This window comes from Hypanus sabinus (genome assembly GCF_030144855.1).
Source record: "Hypanus sabinus isolate sHypSab1 chromosome Y unlocalized genomic scaffold, sHypSab1.hap1 SUPER_Y_unloc_8, whole genome shotgun sequence".
Taxonomy (NCBI): Eukaryota; Metazoa; Chordata; class Chondrichthyes; order Myliobatiformes; family Dasyatidae; genus Hypanus; species Hypanus sabinus.
This window is the reverse complement of record NW_026779038.1, coordinates 702,821-723,472: the sequence shown is the minus strand read 5'-3', so window position 1 is coordinate 723,472 and position 20,652 is coordinate 702,821. Positions and strand designations below refer to the sequence as shown.

The window sequence follows — 20,652 nt, the reverse complement described above, 5'->3', positions numbered from 1 at the left end:
ACCGATGGTGATTTTTAAGCGGCTGACAATGCCAAAGGAAAAATTCCCAAAAGAAATCATGGTGAAAGTCAATAAGAAAGGTTGGATGACGGAGAGTCTAATGAAGGATTGGCTGAGAGAGTGCTACGCCAAGCCACCAGGGGGATTTTTTCACAGAGAAAAACGGCGCTGCGCGTTGAGTGGGAGGCTTGGATGACGAGCGGCGAGAAATCCTTTACCAAAACAGGACACATGCGAAGAGCATCTTTAACTCAAGTCTGCCAGTCGATCCTAAATGCGTGGAGCCGTGTCACAACATCCACCATCACCAATGGGTTTCGAAAGGCTGGACTGCTGCGTGATGAAGAGGACCGCGTGCGCTCAAGTGAGAGCGACAACGAAGAGACTGAAGTGAGTGACGAGATCCTGAGGTTGTTCAATTCAGACACTGAAGAAGAGGAATTTGATGGTTTTAGTGCGCAGGAGGAAGATGAAGAAGGCGATCAATAACTATTCCTGGTAGGTTGCAGTATATATATATTTTTTTACCAGTCGTTAGGAGATATTGGAATGTTGTTCGTGCACTGTTCAGTAAAAAAGTATACGCAACGTAATTTGTGTGTTACCGATACGTATGTATATTTAAAAGTAGCTGTGTTATAGACACTGTTCGAAAAAAAGCATTTGCAATATGTATTTGTTTATGTTATCATACCGATTTAATTAAAAGTTAAAAAATCCTCACGTGTAATATCTTTCTGAGTAAATATCTCATATTACAACGTGGGACACCTGCGGCTTAAAATCCGGTGCGGCCTGTACAAGTACAAAATTGATTTTCTTTCTAAAATTAGAGCGCGTGGCTTTTAATCAGGTGCGCTCTGTAGTCCGGAATCTACGGTAGTCCTTTTACAATGAATAATCAATTTTTATACAACTGGTTTCAAAAAGGGATTAGATACATAGGACACACAAAATGCTGGTAGGACACAGCAATCTAGGCAGCATCTATATGGAGAAGCGCTGTCGACGTTTCGGGCCAAGACCCTTCGTCAGGACTAACCGAAAGGAAAGATAGTAAGAGATTTGAAAGTAGTGGGGGGAGGAGGAAATGCGAAATGATAGAAGACCGGAGGGGGTGGGATGAAGCTAAGAGCTGGAAAGATGATTGGCGAAAGTGGTACAGAGCTGGAGAAGGGAAAGGATCATGGGCCGGGAGGCCTGAGGAGAAAAAAAGGAGGTGGGGAGCACCAGAGGGAGATGGAGAACAGGCAAACAACTAAATATATCAGGAAAGGGGAGGAGGGGCATTAACGGAAGTTAGAGAAGTCAATGTTCATGCCATCAGGTTGGAGGCTACCCAGCCGGTATATAAGGTGTTGTTCCTCCAATCTGATTTTGGCTTCATCTTGACAGTAGAGGAGGCCATGGATAGACATATCAGAATGGGAATGGGATGTGGAATTAAAATGTGTGGCCACTGGGAGATCCTGCTTTTTCTGGCAGACTAAGCGTAGGTGTTCAGCGAAACGGTCTCCCAGTCTGCGTCAGGTCTCACCAATATATAAAAGGCCACACGGGGAGCACCGGACGCAGTATACCACACCAGCCAACTCACAGGTGAAGTGTCGCCTCACCTGGAAGGACTGTCTGGGGCCCTGAATGGTGGTGAGGGAGGAAGTGTAAGGGCAGGAGTAGCATTTGTTCCATTTACAAGGATAAGTGCCAGGAGGGAGATCGGTGGGAAGGGATGGGGGGGGGGGGGGGACGAGTGGACAAGAGAGTCGCGTAGGGAGCGATCCCTGCGTAAAGCAGAAAGAGGGGGGGAGGGAAAAATTTGTTTGGTAGTGGAATCCCATTGGAGGTGGCAGAAGTTACGGAGAATTATATGTTGGACCTGGAGGCTGGTGGGGTGGTAGATAAGGACAAGGAGAACCCTATCCCGAGTGGGGTTACGGGTGGATAGGGTGAGGGCAGATGTGCGGGAAATGGGAGAGATATGTTTGAGAGCAGAGTTGTTGGTGGAAGAAGGGAAGCCCCTTTGTTTAAAAATGGAAGACATCTCCTTCGTCCTGGAATGAAAAGCCTCATCCTGAGAGCAGATGCGGTGGAGACAGAGGAATTGTGAGAAGGGGATAGCCTTTTTGCAAGAGACAGGGTGGAAAGAGGAATAGCTGTGAGAGTCTGTAGGCTTATAGTAGATATCAGTAGATAGGCCAACTCCAGAGATGGAGACAGAAATATCAAGAAAGGGGAAGGAGGTGTCAGAAATGGACCAGGTAAATTTGAGGGCAGGGTGAAGGCTAGAAGCAAAGTCAATGAAGTCACCGAGCTCAGCATGCGAGCAGGAGGCAGCACCAATGCAGTCGTCGATGTAGCAAAGGAAAAGAGGGGGATGGATACCGGTATAGACTTGGAACATGGACTGTTCCACAAAGCCATCAAAAAGGCAGGCATAACTGGGACCCATACAGATGCCAATGGCTACACCCTTGGTTTGGAGGAAGTGGGAGGAGCCAAAGGAGAAATTATTGAGAGTAAGAACTAAATCCGCTAGACGGAGGAGATTGGTGGTAGAGGGGAATTGATTAGCTCTGGAATCCAAAAAGAAGTGAAGAGCTTCGAGACCATCTTGGTGGGGGATGGAGGTATATAAGGACTGGACATCCATGGTGAAAATAAGATGGTGGGGGCCAGGGAACTTAAAATCATTGAAAAAATTCAAAGCATGAGAAGTGTCACAAACATAGGTGGGAAGAGATTGAACAAGTGGGGGATAAGACAGTGTCAAGGTATGCAGAAATGAGTTCAGTGGGGCAGGAGCAAGCTGAGACAATAGGTCTACCTGGACAGGCAGGTTTGTGGATCTTGGGTAAGAGGTAGAAACGGGAAGTGCAGGCTGTGGGAACTATGAGGTTGGTGGCAGTGGATGGGAGATCCCCAGAGCTGATAAGGTTGGTGATGGTATAGGAGACAATGGCCTGGTGCTCCTTAGTGGGGTCATGGGGTAAATAAGAATTTATTTATCAGCTTTGCTGGAAAGCGAAGGGAGGTTATAAATCTAATTTATACTTTTCACTCATAACTTCTCGATACTTCCTTCTTTCAGCAAAGACTTCAGGAGGATAGTCTTTGACTATACCAATCTGTGGTGAATTAAAGATTAAGTTCCGTTTTCTCTCTGGCTTCTCGAAGAATAGCTTCTTTAGTCGTATAATAATGCAAAGAAAGCACAACTGCTCGAGGATGTAATTCAAATGAATGCCGAGAAAATAGAATTCTATGGGCTCTGTCAATTAAGGGGTTAGTTTTGAGGGTCCCATTGAAAAGTGAGTACAACATATCTGAAAAGAATTTTTACAGATCTCCAGCTTCAGTATTTTCAGGCAGTCCCAGAATGCGCAGATTCCTCCGACGCCCTCTACTATCTAAATCAACCATTCTTTTCTTCGTTTTAGATAGTTCCGAGGTAATTTCATTGATTTTCTTTTCCATCGAAGATATCTTCATTCCTTGATCGTTAATAGTTTGCTTGAATCGATCATGCTCACTCTCGATTCGGGTTGTAGTCTGCTGAAGTGTTTGAAGTTGAGAATCCAAGTTTTTCAGCGAGTCTCAAATCATAGAAATAGCTTTTTCAAGCTTCCCGTTTGATGCAGCCAGCTTATCAATTTTAATATTAAGCGATCCAAATTCCGATTTTATGTCTTGTATTGAAGAAAATATTCCTGCTAATGTAACAGCTTTCTTTATTTGTTCCATTTGTTCCATTTCAGAAAAAGTCTTGCCACTTCTCAGTTCAATACCAAATCGACTTCTTTCGGCCTTTGTAATTAAGTCGTAAATCCTTCAGTAGAAGTAGTAAATCATCAAAACTAAAAGGGATCTGTCAGTGGGATGTAAAATATATTAAAAGAGAGAGAGCCGCTAGGAATGCGACTTACTCCATTATGGTGCAAAATGAAATCCTCCACAAACTCATCACTCTGTTTTTAAAAGCCTATTTCTGACACCCCCACCCCTAAACTTTCCTCCATTCGTCTTAACATTATACCCCTTCATATTAGCTAATTCCCCCCAGGGGACAAAGTGCCTGGTTGTCCACTTGAAATATGTCTCTTATCGTATTGTATACTGTTAAGTCACTTCTCATCCTCCTTAACTCCAAACAGAAAAGCCCTAACTCACTCAAACTATCCTCATAGGACATGATCTCTCATCCAAGTAGCATTCTGGTAAATCTCTTCTGATTCCACTCTAAATCTCCAACATCCTTCTTATAATGAAGCAACCAGAAATGAAAGCAATATCCCAAGTGTGATCTAACATTACTTCATAGCTCATGGGTAATATATAACATATAACAATCACAGCACGGAAACAGGCCATCTCGGCCCTTTTAGTCAGAGCCAACACTTACTCTCACCTAGTCCCACTGGCCCGCATTCAGCCTATAACCCTCCATTCCTTTCCTGTCCATATACCTATCCAATTTTACTTTAAATGAGAATATTGAACCTGCCTCTACCACTTATACTGGAAGCTCATTCCACACAGCAACCACTCTCTGAGTAAAGAAGTTCCCCCTCGTGTTACCCTTAAACTTTTGCCCCTTAACTCTCAACTCATGTCCTCTTGTTTGAATCTCCCCTACTCTCAATGGAAAAAGCCTATCTACGTCAACTCTATCTATTCTCCTCATAATTTTAAATACTTCTATCGTCCCCCTCAAACTTCTACGCTCCAAAGAATAAAGATCTAACTTGTTCAACCTTTCTCTGTAACTTAGGTGCTGAAACTCAGGTAACATTCTAGTAAATCTCCTCTGTTTGACAGAGGACAGAGAATGACAGAAATTGATAGGTTCTTGATTGGACACGGCATCAAAGGCCAGGAACTGGGGCTGAGGAGGAGATAGGAATAACAGATCAGCCATGATTGAATGGTGGAGCAGACTCAATGGGCCAGATGGTCTAATTCTGCTCCTATGTCTTATGGTTTTATAAAATAAAGCCTGGAATTGGTGCCTGGAACACTGCCAGAGGAGAAAGAAAAAAATAACATAGGTATGCTTAAGAAGTATTTATACAAGCACATAAACAGGTAAGCAATGGAAGGATGCAGTCAATGTACAGAGAGATTGTTGAGAGTAGAGTAGCAGTGAGAATAGGAGCACAAGGCTTTGACTCGAAGTTTTGACAGGAGGCAGAGGCCAAAGACACAGGTTATAAGGGTTAGTTTTTTTCCTTGCATTATTGCTGATCTGGTCTTGGGTTCCCATTGTACAATGCAGGCAGAACGGCAGATATGGCAGTGGAATGCTCCTCCTGTAGGATGTGGGAATTCATAGAACCTGATAAGTCTCCCTGAAGACTACCTCTGTAGGAAATGCAGCCAACTCCAGCTCATGAAAGACTACATTAAGGAGCTAGAGCTGGAGTTGTATGAACATAGGATAATCCAGGAGGCAGAACAATTAATAGATATGACTTTTGAGCAGGTGATTACACACAACCCAGAATGCAGAATTCAGGGAGCAGAAGGGTGAACACTGAGAGAGGGAAAGGCAAAATGGAAGTCAGTGCAGGGTCCCTTGTGGCCGTTTTCCCCTTTGTATACTGCTCAGGGCAATGCCTGTCTGGGCAAGGCAGCAGCAGCCAGACCAATAGTACTGTGGTCGACTCTGAGCCTCAGAAGAGTAGGGTGAAGTCAGGCAGAACAATTGTCAAAGGAGACTTGATAGTTAGGGGGACAGATAGGAGATTCTGTGACAGTAAAAGAGACACAGGATAGTGTGTTGCTTCCCGGGTGCTAGGATCTAGGATGTCTCTGAGCGGTTATAGAATACTCTTGAAGGGGAGAGTGAGCAGCCATAAGTCATGGTACATGTTGGTACCAGTGACAAAGGCAGGAGAGGGGTAGAGGACCTGCACAGTAAGTTTAGGGAGGTAGGAAGGAGGCTGAAGAGCAGAACCTTCAAGATGGTAGTCTCCAGATTACTCCCAATGCCATGATTTAGTGAAGGTCAGAACAGGAAGATATCGCAGATGAATGAGTGGCTGAGGAGATGCCTGCAGGGGTCAGGGTTTCAAGTTCTTAGATCATTGGAACTTTTACTTTAGAGTGAAATAGTCTGCACCTGAACCAGAGGGGAACCAATATCCTAGAGGGAGTTTGTTAATGCTATTGGGGAAGTTTTAAACTGGTTAAGAAGAAAAGCTTAAAACAGGTTCAAGAAGATAGATGACTATATGGTAAGGAAATTCTAGGTAGTTTCTAGAGTAGGTTACATGGTCAGCACAATATTGTGCACTAAAGGGCTTGTAATGTACTGTAGATTTTCTATATTCTATGAGATTAGTTTGGATTTACATCATGGTCAGCACAGAGGCTATCCTGTGCAGCACACTGAAACAATAATGGATGATGAGGGAGTAAGAAATTAATTTGAAATAGTGAATTTTAACAAATAACTTTTTGGAATTCTGCTAAGTTTAGAAATTTCTCATATCCATTATTTCAGAATTGTCATTAACATTATATTGTGGATAACATATATAACATAAAATTGTGGATAGAAAATTCATTCATTAGTGAAACAAAAGCCAAATTAGATCTAATATGACAGAAATTTTCACATTTCTTTTTTTTAACGCATTGTCAATTTTCCTCAACATTTAAGCAAGTTTGCTTCAGTTCTGATTCCAAATGTAAAATGCTAAAACACACTGAAAGGTGGGTGCAACTGCAGCTTTACATTATGTGCGTGTTAAACTTTCTTGCAGTCCAAGTTAACACTAAACTAAGAACCTTTATGTGATTAAAAATACATTGTTTGAATGGATAGCTTTAAGATTCAATCACAGCACTGAAATTCCGCTAGGAATAGACTGCTCATGATGATCAAAAACAAAACTACAGGAACTTTAGATAGGCTATATTACATTAAAGCCACTGATCAAATTCAAAAGATTCAACTGATACTCCTCTGATTCTGAGACATCAAATGAATTATGATTTTATGATTCACTATGAATAAAATCTTATAATCATTCACTTTGTGTAATGCACAAATTAATCAGAATTTATCATCAAACAACTGTCACAGATTACTGCAGTACATATTGACAAACATTTTCCTGGCAGTTTAAAAGTTAACCTTAATGATACAGCAATTATTCTTTGAATTAATAAAAAATGAATGTTTATTCAGAAAATTCAGAAGGCAGTTGAATATTGAGTAACAATTGAAAAAGGAATAATGATCAATGGAACAATAGTTTAATGACTGAGAAATTAACATATAAAATCCCATTTTGAGTTGAAAATATTCGAAAGATACGTACAATGCATGGTTAAAGGCCCTCTGTTCCTCAAGATTGACCATGCAGGTTGCCATAAATGTCATAATTAATTACTCAAAAACAAATTACAGAACCTTGATTCACAACACTTAGCTCACAATCTTAAAGCACTACTGGGGTGTTTTCTGGAGATATGCAGTATAGCAAATATTCATTTCAATAGCAATTAGTCCTCAGATCTGAATAGGGATTTTAGATTGAATTTGAAATGATGCTCATTTGGTGCTGCATTTTAGAGTAAATTGCAGACCAGGAAACACCACATTGACCAGAGATGCCTGCAGATGCATGATGATGACTCAGAACAAAGGTAATTAATATTTATTTAAAGTGTGTTGGTGGGAAGCATTGGTATTTGAAAAAATTACATGTAATTCACGCAATGAATTATTAATACACTGTAACTATTAAAAATAATCCTGTTACCTTTGTTCTTTAACATATAAAAAGTGCTGTAATGTTGGATCGGGGAGCTTTTTCCTCTTTCAAGTAACTCCAAAAACTGTCAGCATGCATGTGTCTTGGAATAAAGACTTCTTTATCTACCAGCTATGTCTCTCCAGTTGCTTCTTTCACAGTTGACATTTGAGGGCTCGTCAAGGATATGATCATTTCCCATCATGCAACCAGCAATCACTGCAGTCTACCTATTTGGGTAAGTATTTTTAAGATTAGCACTTGAACCTGTTCAGATCAATGGCTATGGGATCACAAAGTATCACAAAAATGGCTAAGAGCTGCATTGAAAGAAGTATGGTACTGTGTATACTACTCTGTGCATATGTACTTGTATAAGAGACTAGACATTTTTGTGTCATTTAGTGAGACCAGGCCACCATTTGAAAATTGTGGTTACTAACTATTCAGAGCACCAGTGGGGTGCATGTACAACAGTATGGATATCTGTATGGTAACAAATTCATTTGTGAGTGTGTATGTTTTAAGAATAAATCTGGAGCCTTAGTGATACTTGAAGGAGTTTGATTGCAAAGGAATGCAACAGACATAAATTCAGAAGCACTTAAGAAGAAGATTGCAGAGTACATATTTTGCAGTTTAAGGAATGTACTGTTTAGTATTTACGCAATTTATATTTTGTGTAGAGTGGAAATTAAGAGTGGAGATATTTGAGGGCCTCATTATACCTAGATATATCTGTCAGCATGTCACCAATGGAGGGCACTGTCGACGTTTTGGGCCGAGACCCTTCATCAGGACTATATCTAAGTCCACAGTGCATCTCCTTATAGATGCTGCCTGGTCTGCTGTGTTCCACCAGCATTTTGTGTGTGTTGTTGTTTGAATTTCCAGCATCTGCAGATTTCCTCGTGTTTGGCCTTTATAAATACTTTCCTGCAATCATTGTAGCGTAGCGAAAAACTCACTACATACCGGAAGCAGTCTCACTGGAAGCAGTCTCTCCAGTAACCTTTAAGATATGAAGCTGCCAAATCATACCAAATAACACATAAAAATACACAGCCTATATAAAGTGGAAATAATCATACAGGTTGGGATGCTTGGCAATTTTTTCCCAGTAAATTGCAGTTTCATCACAGTTAAACATTTGCTTATTTGAATAACCACCTTCTGTAGTTATTTTCTTCAGTTCCACTGGGAACTTTTCGGCAGCTTCAGTATCAGCCGAAGCACTCTCTCCAGTAAACATTAAACTATGAAGCTGCCCTCGCCTCAGAAACCGATCAAACTACCCTTGACTACCTTTACATTCCACTTTCACCACACTTCCATCACCATCGTCCAGTGCTTTCTGTTTCAGCTTATTAAATAGACTGACTGATTTCTCCTTAAGTATAAGATAACTTAATGGTACACCACACTTTGTACACCCATCAATCCACTCAAGAAATAGACTTTCCATTTTATCCATTATTGGATGCCGACTAAGAGAGACCACTTTGCTATGAGCAGGACCAATAGTCACATCGACAGCTTTCAAAACTCTTTCTCTCTGTGTATAAATAGTGTGAATAGTTCAACGTCAATGTCCTTATTTCATTCACCACAATCGAAACACTTTATTATGTCTAGTTTTACGTTAAGTGTTACCCTTACGAGCTCTTTTAGGCTTTTCTGATACCTTAGAACTCATCTTGCTAAAGGATGCACATAATAAATTGACATAAAGCACGTGTTTAAACAATGGCGGCTAAATGCAGTTCTGGAGGAGGAGTTTGGCTGCTCGGGGTCGCATTGTCTTTTCCATAACTGAAAACACCTTCTGTAAGCGAAAACAAGTAACTAATTTAGGTCTTTCATAACAGCAAGGTGTTGTAAAGCAAACCTTCAAAAAATGGGGGACACTGATGGCCAACACTGAGTTTTAGCTTATCAGAGAATGGAGGGGTGAAATAAGAAAATAATTAAATACAAACAGACAGCAGGGAAAGAAGCAACAGGCATACAAATGACAAAACTGCACTTTAAAGACTACTGGCCAAATTTCTGGCTAGCTTCTCTGTGTGTGTTAGAATAAAAAGTTCTATATCTACCAAATGCATCTTTCTGGAGGTTTCATTCAGTCATGACAGCACTATCTTACACAATGTCAGGTCACTTTTTATTGTCATTTTGACCATAACTGCTGGTACAGTCAGCCCTCCTTATCCATGAGTTCCACATGTGGTAATTCAACCAACTGCAAATCGTGAAAACCCATAAGTGCTCTTCCAGCACTTGTTTGAGCATGTACAGACTTTTTCCTTGTCATTATTCCCTAAACAATGCAGTATAACATAGCATTTTACATAGCATTTACATTGTATTAGGTATTATAAGTAATCTAGAGATGATTTAAAGTATACAGGAGGACGTGCGTAGGTTATCATGGATCGAGATCGAAAAATAAATCTGAAGTTCTCTTACTAATTAAGTCGGAACAGGTACATCTGGTATTATTTAGTTTCAGTCAGTCAAACGTTTCTCTTATTATATAATATATATTTTACCTTCCTATGCATATAACACACTTAAGAACGTATGTTTCAGCGCCGGGCTCGGGAACAAAAGTTCCCGAGTTTGATCTAGTGACAGATCACCCCCGAGTGTGCTCTCCATCCGTGTCTGGTTGATGTGGAAGATCAAAAACCCAAAACCCAATAATCAAACCATGGCATTGCTTAGTAATAATTGTAGCTTTCATCAGGGCAGGGCTATTCTCACTTTATCCTTTAAAATTGTTCAGATTATTGACCGACATAGCCTAAGGCTTTTCCAATGCCCGATGGCGTTTCACCGCTTTCCAATCGTTTTATTATTTCCACTTCCACTTCCTTGCAAAAGGCTTCCAGTTCTGTGAAATTCTTGTGCATGTACTGCTCTTTTGAGGTCTATCCACAGATCTTCAATAATGTTTAGGTCAGGGGACTGTGAGGGGCCATGGCAAAACCTTCAGCTTGTGCCTCTTGAGGTAGTCCATTGTGGATTTTGAGGTGTGTTTAGGATCATTATCCTGTTGTAGAAGCCACCCTCTTTTCATCTTCGGCTTTTTTACAGACGGTGTGGTATTTTCTTCCTGAATTTGCTGGTATTTAATTGAATTCATTCTTCCCTCTACCAGTGAAATACTCCCTGTGCCACTGGCTGCAACACAAGCCCAAAGCATGATCGATCCACCCCCCATGCTTAACATTTGGAGAGGTGTTCTTTTCATGAAATTCTGCAACCTTCTTTCTTCAAACATACCTTTGCTTATTGCAGACAAAAAGTTCTATTTTAACTTCATCAGTCCACAGGACTTGTTTCCAAAATGCACCAGGCTTGTTTAGATATTCCTTTGCAAACTTCTGATGCCGAATTTTGGGGTGAGGATGCAGGAAAGGTTTTCTTCTGATGAATCTTCCATGAAGGTCATATTTGTGCAGGTGTTGCTGTGCAGTAGAACAGTGTACCACCACTCCAGAGTCTGCTAAATCTTCCTGAAGGTCTTTTGCGGTCAAACGGGGGTTTTGATTTGCCTTTCCAGCAATCCTACGAGCAGTTCTCTCAGAAAGTTTTCTTGGTCTTCCAGACCTCAACTTGACCTTCACCGCTCCTGTTAACTCCCATTTCTTAATTACTGAGGAAACGGCTACCTGAAAACATTTTGCTATCTTCTTATAGCCTTCTCCTGCTTAGTGGGCATCAATTATCTTAATTTTCAGAGTGCCAGGCAGCTGCTTAGAGGAGCCTATGGCTGCTGATTGTTGGGACAAGGTTTGAGGAGACAGGGTATTTATAAAGCTTTGAAATTTGCATCACCTGGCCTTTCCTAACGATGACTGTGAACAAGCCATAGCCCTAACAAGCTAGTGAAGGTCTGTGACCTTCGTAAAAGTTATCTGAGAGCTCAAATCTCTTGGGGTGCCCAAACTTTTGCATGGTGCTCCTTTCCTTTTTTTCACTCTAAAATTGTACAAAACAAAAATAATACACTAATCTTGCTTAAAATGTTGAAAATAATGTTTCATCTTTAACTTTATGACTTTTGGAGATAATTCATCTTCTGTTCACTTAATTATTCACAATAACAGAAATTTTGACCGGGGTGCCCAAACTTTTGCATGCCACTGTGTACACCAATATGAAGATTTTCATTAATACGTAGTGCTATTTACAAATTTAATATCAAAATGTGGCGACCTACTTTAATTGAGCAGTTTTGTCCATAAGACCCTAAGACACAGGAACAGAATTAAGCCATTTGGCCCATCAAGTCCACTCCACAATTCAATTATTGCTGGTTCTTTTCTCCCCTCCTCAGCTTCACTCCCCAGCCTTCTCCCCATAACCTTTGTTGTGTCCAATCAAGAATCTAACAATCTCTGCCTTAAATACACCCACACATGGCCCCCACAGCTGTCTATGGTAACAACTTCCACAGATTCACCACCAGCTATCCTGAGGCTGTGTTCTCTTGTCCTAGACTCTCCCACAATGAGAAACATCCTTTCCACATCCACTCTGTCTAGGCCTTTCAAAGATCTGAAAGTTTCAATGAGATCCCCCTTCATCCTTCTAAATTCCACTGAGCTCAGACCCAGGGTTATATAACAATTCTCCAATGATATTCATTTCACTGCCAGAATCATCCTTGTGAATCTTGTCTGAACCCTCTCCAATGCCGGCACATCTTTTCTTAGATGAGGAGCCCAAAACTGTTCACAATACTCAAGGTGAGGCCTCACCAGTGCCTTATAAAGCCTCAGCATCACATCCTTGCTCTTGTATTCCAGATATCCTTGAAGTGAATGCTAACATTGCATTTGCCTTCCTCACCACTGACTCAACCTGCAAGTTAACCTTTAGTGTGTTCTGCACAAGGCCTCCAAGTCCCTTTGCATCTCAGATATTTGAATTTTCTCCGTTAAGAAAACAGTCCACACATTTATTTCTACTACCAAAGTGCAAAGTGACTGTGCATTTTTCAACATTATATTTTATTTAACACGTTCTTGCCTATTCTAATCTGTCTAAGTCCTTCTGCATCCTACCTGTTTCCTTAACACTACCTGCCCCTCTACCAATCTTTGTATCATCTGCAAACTTGGCAACAAAGCCATCTATTCCATCATCTAAACCACTGACATAACAGCATAAAGAACCTCTGTGGAACACCACTACTCACAGCCTCCTACCTATCAGCTACTGCTGTAACCATGTCAGTAACTTTCCTGTAATAACTTGGGTTCGTAATTGAGTAAGCAGCCTCATGTGTGGCATCTTGTCAAAGGCCTTCTGAAAGTCTAAGTATTCATCAACCATCATCTGTCACCAACTGCTTCCCAGCCACTGAGGTCAGGCTAAAAGGTCTATAATTTCCTTTCTGCTGCCTTCCTCTGTTCTTAAACAATAGTGTGACATTTATAATTTTCCCATCCTCTGGCACCATGCCAGCTTCCAATGATTTTTAAAAGATCATTATTAATATCTCCACAATTTCTACCAGTACCTCTTTCAGAACCATAAAGAGCAATTCATCTGGTCCGAGTGACTAATCCTACCTTTAGGTCTTTCAGCTTTTTGAGCACCTTCTCCCTTGTAATAGTAACTGAACTCACTTCTCTTTTCTCACACCCTTGAACATCTGGCACACTGCTAGTGTCTTCCATTTAGTTCATGTGCTATCTCCTTGTCACCCGTTAGTACTTCTCTGGCCTCATGTTCTAATAGTCCTATATCCATTTATCCAAAGAAATAATGCAGCAAGGAAATAAGGCGAAGGCTAACAAAGGCACGCACAAGCACTACCAAACTCTGGAACACCTAGAAAGATAGATCTGTGAGCATTGACACCAAGATACGCCTCAAGAGTCTCGTCTGGCCAGTAACCCAATATGGCTTTGAAACGTGGACCCTAAAAACAGCTGATGAAAAGAAGTTGACAACATTTGAGATGTGGACATACAGACGGATCCTCAGGGTATCATACATTGATAAGAGATCCAACAATTTCATTCTAGAAAAGACTGGCACGAAACCAGTATTTCTAGAAACCGTTATCCAAAGGAAACTTCACTATTTTGGACACATCTCAAGAAATGATGACACACTGGAATGCACCGTGATTGAAGGTAGAGTAGAAGGAATCCACTCCCAAAGCAGACTGAAGACAACCTGGATCGACAACGTCAAGAAGTGGACCAGCCTCACTGCCAGGGATGCAAGAGGTTTGATCGCAGTGGAAGAAAGTGGTCGCTGAGGCTCTGGCAGAGTGTGGCACATGACGATGATGTTAATGATGATATCCACTCTTCTTTTATTTTTTACATACTTGAAAAAGCTTTTACTTTGATATTATTTGCAAGCTTACTTTCTTATTTCATCTTTTCTCTTCTAATGAATGTTTTAGTTGCTCTCTGTAGACTTTTAAAAGCTTCCCAATCCTCTATCTTACCATTAATTTTTGTTTTGTTGTTTGCCCTCTCTTTTGCTTTTATGATAGTTTTGACTTCCCTTGTCAATCACAGTTGTACTATTTTGCTACGAGTATTTATTTGTCTTTGGAATATATCTATACAGCACATTCTTCATTTCCCCAGAGACTCACGCACTGTTGCTTTGTCGTCATCCCTACCAGCATCTCCTTCATCATTCAGGTACAGAAGACAGCTTTAACAATCAGCTCTTCATAGCCATTTCCTTGGAGTCTGGGAGGTACAGTCATTTATATAAAGTGAGAATAGGAGGGATGAAGAAATACATCCCAGGCAAGCTTTTGTGCTTATAGCCATGGATGGGCCAAGAAATAGCCAAGTCTTATATACTGCTTCCTTTCTTCATTAGTTAGGTCAAAAAACAATAGGATACAAGAAGGTGGCACACTTAGGTTCCAGAAGACTGATGAGTAGGTGACTATAGAGAAGGGAACTAGCCAACATATAGTGGCTGTTCTCCTCACCAGCATTCTAGATATGGGGAGGGGAACACCTGCTAAAGGGGGGGCCACAGTAGGGACAATGGCTCAAGAGTGAAAGGGCAGGGAAAGTATGGTGATGATAGGAAGATTCCATAGTAGAGAAGTAAATTGGAAAGTATATGGATGTAATAGTGAGTGCCAAATGGTATGTTGCCCCTGAAGTGTCAGAATCAGGGATGTTTCAGATCAACCATGACATTTTAAAGGGAGAGGGTGAGCAGCCAGGTGTCTTGGTACAAAATGGTGTCAATGACATAGGAACGAAGAAAGGTGGTCTTGAAGAAAGATTTAAGAAGTAGAACGTTGAAAAAACAGGACCTCAAGAGTAACAATTTCTTGAGTGCTGCCTGTACCATGCACTAGTGAGTGTAAGAATAGAATGAATTAAAAAATAAATATGTGGCTGAGAAACTGGTGCAGAAGGCCAGGGTTTCAGATTTCTGGATCTTTTCTGAGGAAGTTACGACCTGTACAAAATCCTTGCAGGCAGGTTTACTAACTTCACAGGGAGATTGGAACCAGAGTAATGGGACTTGAGGATAGGCATGTTGGTTTACAAGCAGGGATAGTGTAGAGTGAGACTTTTAAGAATGACAGGCAAATGATAGAGTACAATTGTGATCAGTGGAACGGGTTGCAGAGGGTTAGGGAGACAAGTTGAAAAGGGTGACATACACAGTTTTGAAGATGTTATATTTGAGTGTACACAGTATAAAACATCAGGTCATCTTGTAGTGCAGTTAGAGATTGACACGTATAATGTAGCAGGTACCGCATTCATCATGGCTGAAAGACAACTGTAATTAGGAACAATATCTAAGTATACACCATATATCAAAAGTACAAACAGGTAGACAGAGGAGAAGTCATTCTGCTGGTAAAAAATGAAATCAATTCTTTAGAAAGAAGTGACAAAGAATTGAAAGATCTAGAATCTTTTTTGGCAGAATTAAGAAACTGCAGGGATCAGGATACTGATTACTCCAAAAAGTAGCCATTAGTGTATACAAATTATGGAGGAAAACAAGAAGATAATGCTACAATAGTCATGGGCATTTCAATATGCAACTAGATTGGTAAAATCAAAGAGATGCTGGATCCCAAGAGTGGATTGCCTTAATATGGCTTTTTGAGCAGCTTCTGATCCACTAAGGGATCTGCTATTATGGACTGTGTGTTGTTTAATGAAGTAGTATTGAAAACACCTTCAATGATAGATGCCTCAGGAAGCCGGCATCCATCATTAAGGACCCCCACCACCCAGCACATGCCCTCTTCTCATTGTTACCGGTATGAAGCTGATACAGAAAGTGTATGGGGTTTGACGCAGAGAAAGAGGGGCCAGAGTAGATAGTGAACCGCTACAAAATATCTCTTGCATTTCTTGTACCCCATAAAGACCTGCTTTGTTCCTACCTGCCCTCAGTTACTATGCGCCTATTTTTTTAAGCAGGGTCTCAACATCTATTGAAAGCCAAAGTCCCAAAATGTTAAGCGGTACCGATATGTATACTACTCACGGGCAGATCCTTAACTCTGCCAAGGCCTCAGATCAACCTGGAATAAGAGGAGGGGCGAAGAGAAAGGAACTTTGAGAGAGGCAATGAGTTACATAAAGTTTTAAAAGTGACGAAACCGACTGAGCGGCCTGCGGAAATGCATGGACCAGAGAGGAGCAGCGGAAATGGTGAAAATACCATCAATTCCCAACTCCAAATGCCCCCTCCCGCTTATCCCACACCCCCCTCCCACGAACCCTCGTCCCGCCGATAAACTCACAGTCTTGACTGTTTGCTGCGATTTGTAACCAACCAGTTTCTCCTATCGACCGGTACCTGCCGGCGCAACTCCACGGGATAACAAAAATCATTAATTCCCATCCGGTGCCTTTGCCGAATGGGAAATGACGTCATGAAGGGGCGGGAGATCACAAGGGAAACGGGAGGGGGGACGGGGGAGAGAGATATATGGACGAGGCAGATGAAAGTAAGGCAACAGAAAGCGAGGGTGAGAGCAAACGATGAGAGTACGAAACAGATGAAGAAAGGAGACAGTAAAACAGAGACGGGGATACAGTGAGGGACAATGAAACATAGAAAGAGATACAGAGTGGAATAGTTGATGCACCATCAATAACTCACACTGAGACGTAAGGCGAGATATCGGCTTTTATTGACTGGAAGAAGGAACCAGGAGTGAGTGTCCATCATACTATGTCCTGGAGACTGAGGCCGAGCGTTGGGCCTCAGATCTCCTTTATACAGGGGCCTGTGGGAGGAGCCACAGGAGCAGTCAGCAGGGGCGTGTCCAGACAGGTATACACATAGTTCACCACAATAGTGAAACAGACAGCTGGAGACATAAAGTGAAACAGGCAGAGAGAAGGATACACTGATGGGGAGTGAAGCAGACAGAGAAAGGGATACTGTGAGTGACAGGTACTCCATAATCTCATCCTTAACAATCAATTCCAACAACTTCCCAACCATTGATATCAGGCTAACAGGTCTAAAGTCTCCCTTCTTCCGCCTCCCACCCTTTTTTAATAGCAGTGTAAAATTTCCAATTTTCCGGTCATCCAATGCCAGGATACAATGCCAGAATCTATCAATTCTTGAAAGATTATTGTTAATACCTCCACAGTCTCTCCAGCTATTTCCTTCAGAACCCAGGGGTGCATTCCATCAGGTTCAGGAGATTTATCCACCCTCAGACCATTAAGCTTCCTGAGCACCTTATTGGTCATAATTATCACTGTACAAACTTCAAATCCCTGACACACTTGTATATTCAGTATAATGTAAAACCCTTCCACTGTGAAGACTCTGCCATCTCTGAGTCTCTCATTACAATATATCCAGCATAATTATATATCTACACTCAACTCTCTTTTACCCATCATATACTTTAAAAAGCTTTTAGTATGTTCTTTGGTATTAATCACAAGCTTCCTCTCATAATTCACCTTCTCCTAACTGATGACCTTCTTAGTTCCTTTCTGCAAGTTTTTAAAAGCTTCCCAATACTCTTATCTTCCCACTAGCTCTGCCTCCCTTGTATGCCCTTTCTTTTTACTTTTACTGTTGCTCTGATTTCACTTGTCAGCCACAGTAGTGTCCTTCTTCCATTCAAAAAATCTTCTTATTTATTCTGCCTTTCACTTCCCTCATTGCTGTTCTGCTGTTTTTCCTGCTAATGTCCCTTTCCAGTCAACTTCTGCCAGTTCCTTTCTCATGCCACTGTAATTTCCTTTGTTCCACTGAAATACTGATTCATGTACATTGGAGTTTAGTTTCTCCTTCTCAAATTTGAAAGTGAACTTGATCGTATTGAAAGCACTTATTGAGAACCCTAAGGGTTCCTCAAACTTGTGCTCTTATCACCTCCAGATCATTGCACAACAACCAATCCAGCACAACCAATTCCCTGGTGGATTCAAAGACAAATTGTTCTAAAAAGCCGTCCCTTATTCATTCTACAAATTCTCTCCTTTGAGGTCCAGTACTGGCCTGGTTTTCCCAATCCACTTTCATGATAAAATCCTCAACGATTATCATGACATTGCCCTTCTGACATGCCTTTTCTATCTGCTGCTGTAATCTGTACTCCACATCCTGGCTGCTGTTTGGAGGCCTGTATACAATTGCCATTAGGGTCCTTTTACCCTTGCCATTTCTTAACTAACCCATAGATTTTACACCTTGTAATCCTATGTTATCCATTTCCAATGATTTAAAATTGTTTCTTATACACAGGGCCACAACTTACTGCTTACTAACCTATCTTTCCAATACACTGTGTATCCTTGGACATTCAGCTCCCAATGACAGCCGTCCTTTAGCCAAGTTTCAGAGATGACCACAATGTCATATTTGCCAATCTGTAGCAGAATTTCAAGATCATCCATTTTATTCTTTATGCTGTGAGCAACACTGTCTGTCCAGTATTTGTTGCTTTTTGTTTTAACTGCACCATGCCTCTATTGCCCTGTAACTCATCCCATTGGCTGTAATTAAGTCTCATCTCCTACCTGTTCTTTCTATAGCCTCTGTTGCACGTTATCTTTGGTTTATTTGTTTTCTCCTTCCCCAGCCCTATCACTCTGGTTCCCATCCCCCCGCCAAATTAGTTTAAATCCTCTCAAACAGCTCTATTAAATGTGCCCACTAGGATATTGGACCCCTTTACATTCAAGTGTAACCGGTCTTTTTTGTACAGGTCGTACCTCCCCTAGAAGACACCCCAATGATCCAAGAATCTGAAACCCTGCCCCCTACACCAGTTTCTCAGCCACACATTAATATGCCTGATCATACTATTCTTGCTCTCACTAGCACTTGGCACAGTCAGCAATCCTGAGATCACAACCCTGGAGGTTCTGTTTTTCAGTTTCCTCTAACTCCCTGAATTCTCTCTTCAGGACCTCCTCCCTTTTTCTACCTACGTCATTGATACCAACGTGTACCAAGACTTCTGGCTGTTCACCCTCTCCCTTCAGAATACTCTGCACCCAAATGAAGACATCCCATATCCTAGCACCTGGGAGGCAACACACCATGCAGGCTGACAGAACCTCCTGGAATCTCCTATGACTACAGCATCATTCATCTTCTTCTCTCCCTTCTGCACCAGGGAACCAGGCTTGATGCCAGAGACTCGATCACTGTGGTCGTCCTCTGTCAGGTCATCCCCCTCAACCGCATCCAAAACGAGATAACGACTACTGAGGAGGATGGCCAGAGGGGTGCTCTCTACTATCTGAGCTCTTCCCAACCCTTCCCTGACAGTCACCCACTTGTCTAACTCCTTCAGCCTCGGGGTGACTAACTCCCTGTAGCTCCTATCTATCTCCTGTTCACTCTCCCTGATAAGCTGTAGGTCATCAAGCTGCAGCTCCAGATCCCTAACACGGTCTCTCAGGAACTGCGCCTGGTGCAGATGTGGCCATCTGGGAGACTGGAAGATTCCCAGGATTCTCACATCTGACACCCAGAGCAAAGTACTAACCCTACAGTCATACTCTCTACTCCTCCAAAAAAAATGAAGTCCACCTCCCCACTTACCACTTAGAACAAGTCTCTCCAGGGTCTTCATGATGTGGGAGGTCAATGCCACTGGTCTGTAGTCATTGGAGCCACTGGGGCGTGGCATCTTCGGTACTGGGAGGAGGCAGGATGTCGGAGGGGAGGAATGAAGTAAAGAGTTGTGAAGTTTACCGGTGAAAGAGATACAGGGCTGGATAAGGGGAAGTCTAATAGGAGAGGACAGAAAGCCATAGAAAAAAGAGAAGGGGAGGAGCACCAGAGGGAGGTGATGTTCAAGTAAGGAGATAAGGTGAGACAGGGAAAAGGGAATGGGGAATGGTGAAGAGGGAGGTTCCATTATCGGAAGTTTGAGAAATCGATGTTCATGTCATCAGGTTGGAGGCTACACAAATGAAATATACAATGTTGTTCCTCCATGTGGCCTCTTCATGACAGTAGGGAAGCCCATGGATAGACTTTTTGGAATGGGAGGTGGAATTAAAATGGGTGTCCTTGGAGCTGAGTAAGCAGGTTTTAGAGTCACATCATCTCCCACACCAATGCTTCTTGGCATTCCTACTTTGTTTTGCCTGAGAAGCATTGGAGAATTGTGTAGAAGTAACTTCATAATGATTCAAGTTATTTGGGGTTTGAATGAAGTCTGAGGTTGAAGAGTACTGTACGTTATGTATCTGATATATTTCAAGGAAGACACTCATGAGAGTTGCTCCAATTTTCAGAGTGCAGGACACTCCATTTAATATGTATGGATTTCCTTTCCACTGAATCTGATTCCAACAATGCTGTGAATGTCTTGGACATCACTGATCATTACATCACACCAGAGCTCAGTGAGGTGATTAAGGAC

General features: G+C 41.7%; 1 protein-coding gene across 3 annotated transcripts in view; it reads right to left on the bottom strand.

Moving 5' to 3' along the window:
• LOC132386035 (speckle-type POZ protein-like) overlaps positions 1 to 16,647 on the bottom strand; it is a 199,416-nt gene extending 182,769 nt beyond the window's left edge. Inside the window, exon 1 of one of the 3 annotated variants that reach the window (XM_059958326.1) lies at positions 16,540 to 16,647. In XM_059958326.1, coding sequence (XP_059814309.1) covers positions 16,540 to 16,640 — 101 coding nt within the window. In that variant the 5' untranslated portion in view covers positions 16,641 to 16,647. Of the gene's footprint in view, positions 1 to 16,280; positions 16,302 to 16,539 lie in introns of those variants that run through there. The other 2 variants (XM_059958324.1, XM_059958327.1) reach the window with 2 other exon arrangements.
• Positions 16,648 to 20,652: the final 4,005 nt, after the last annotated feature.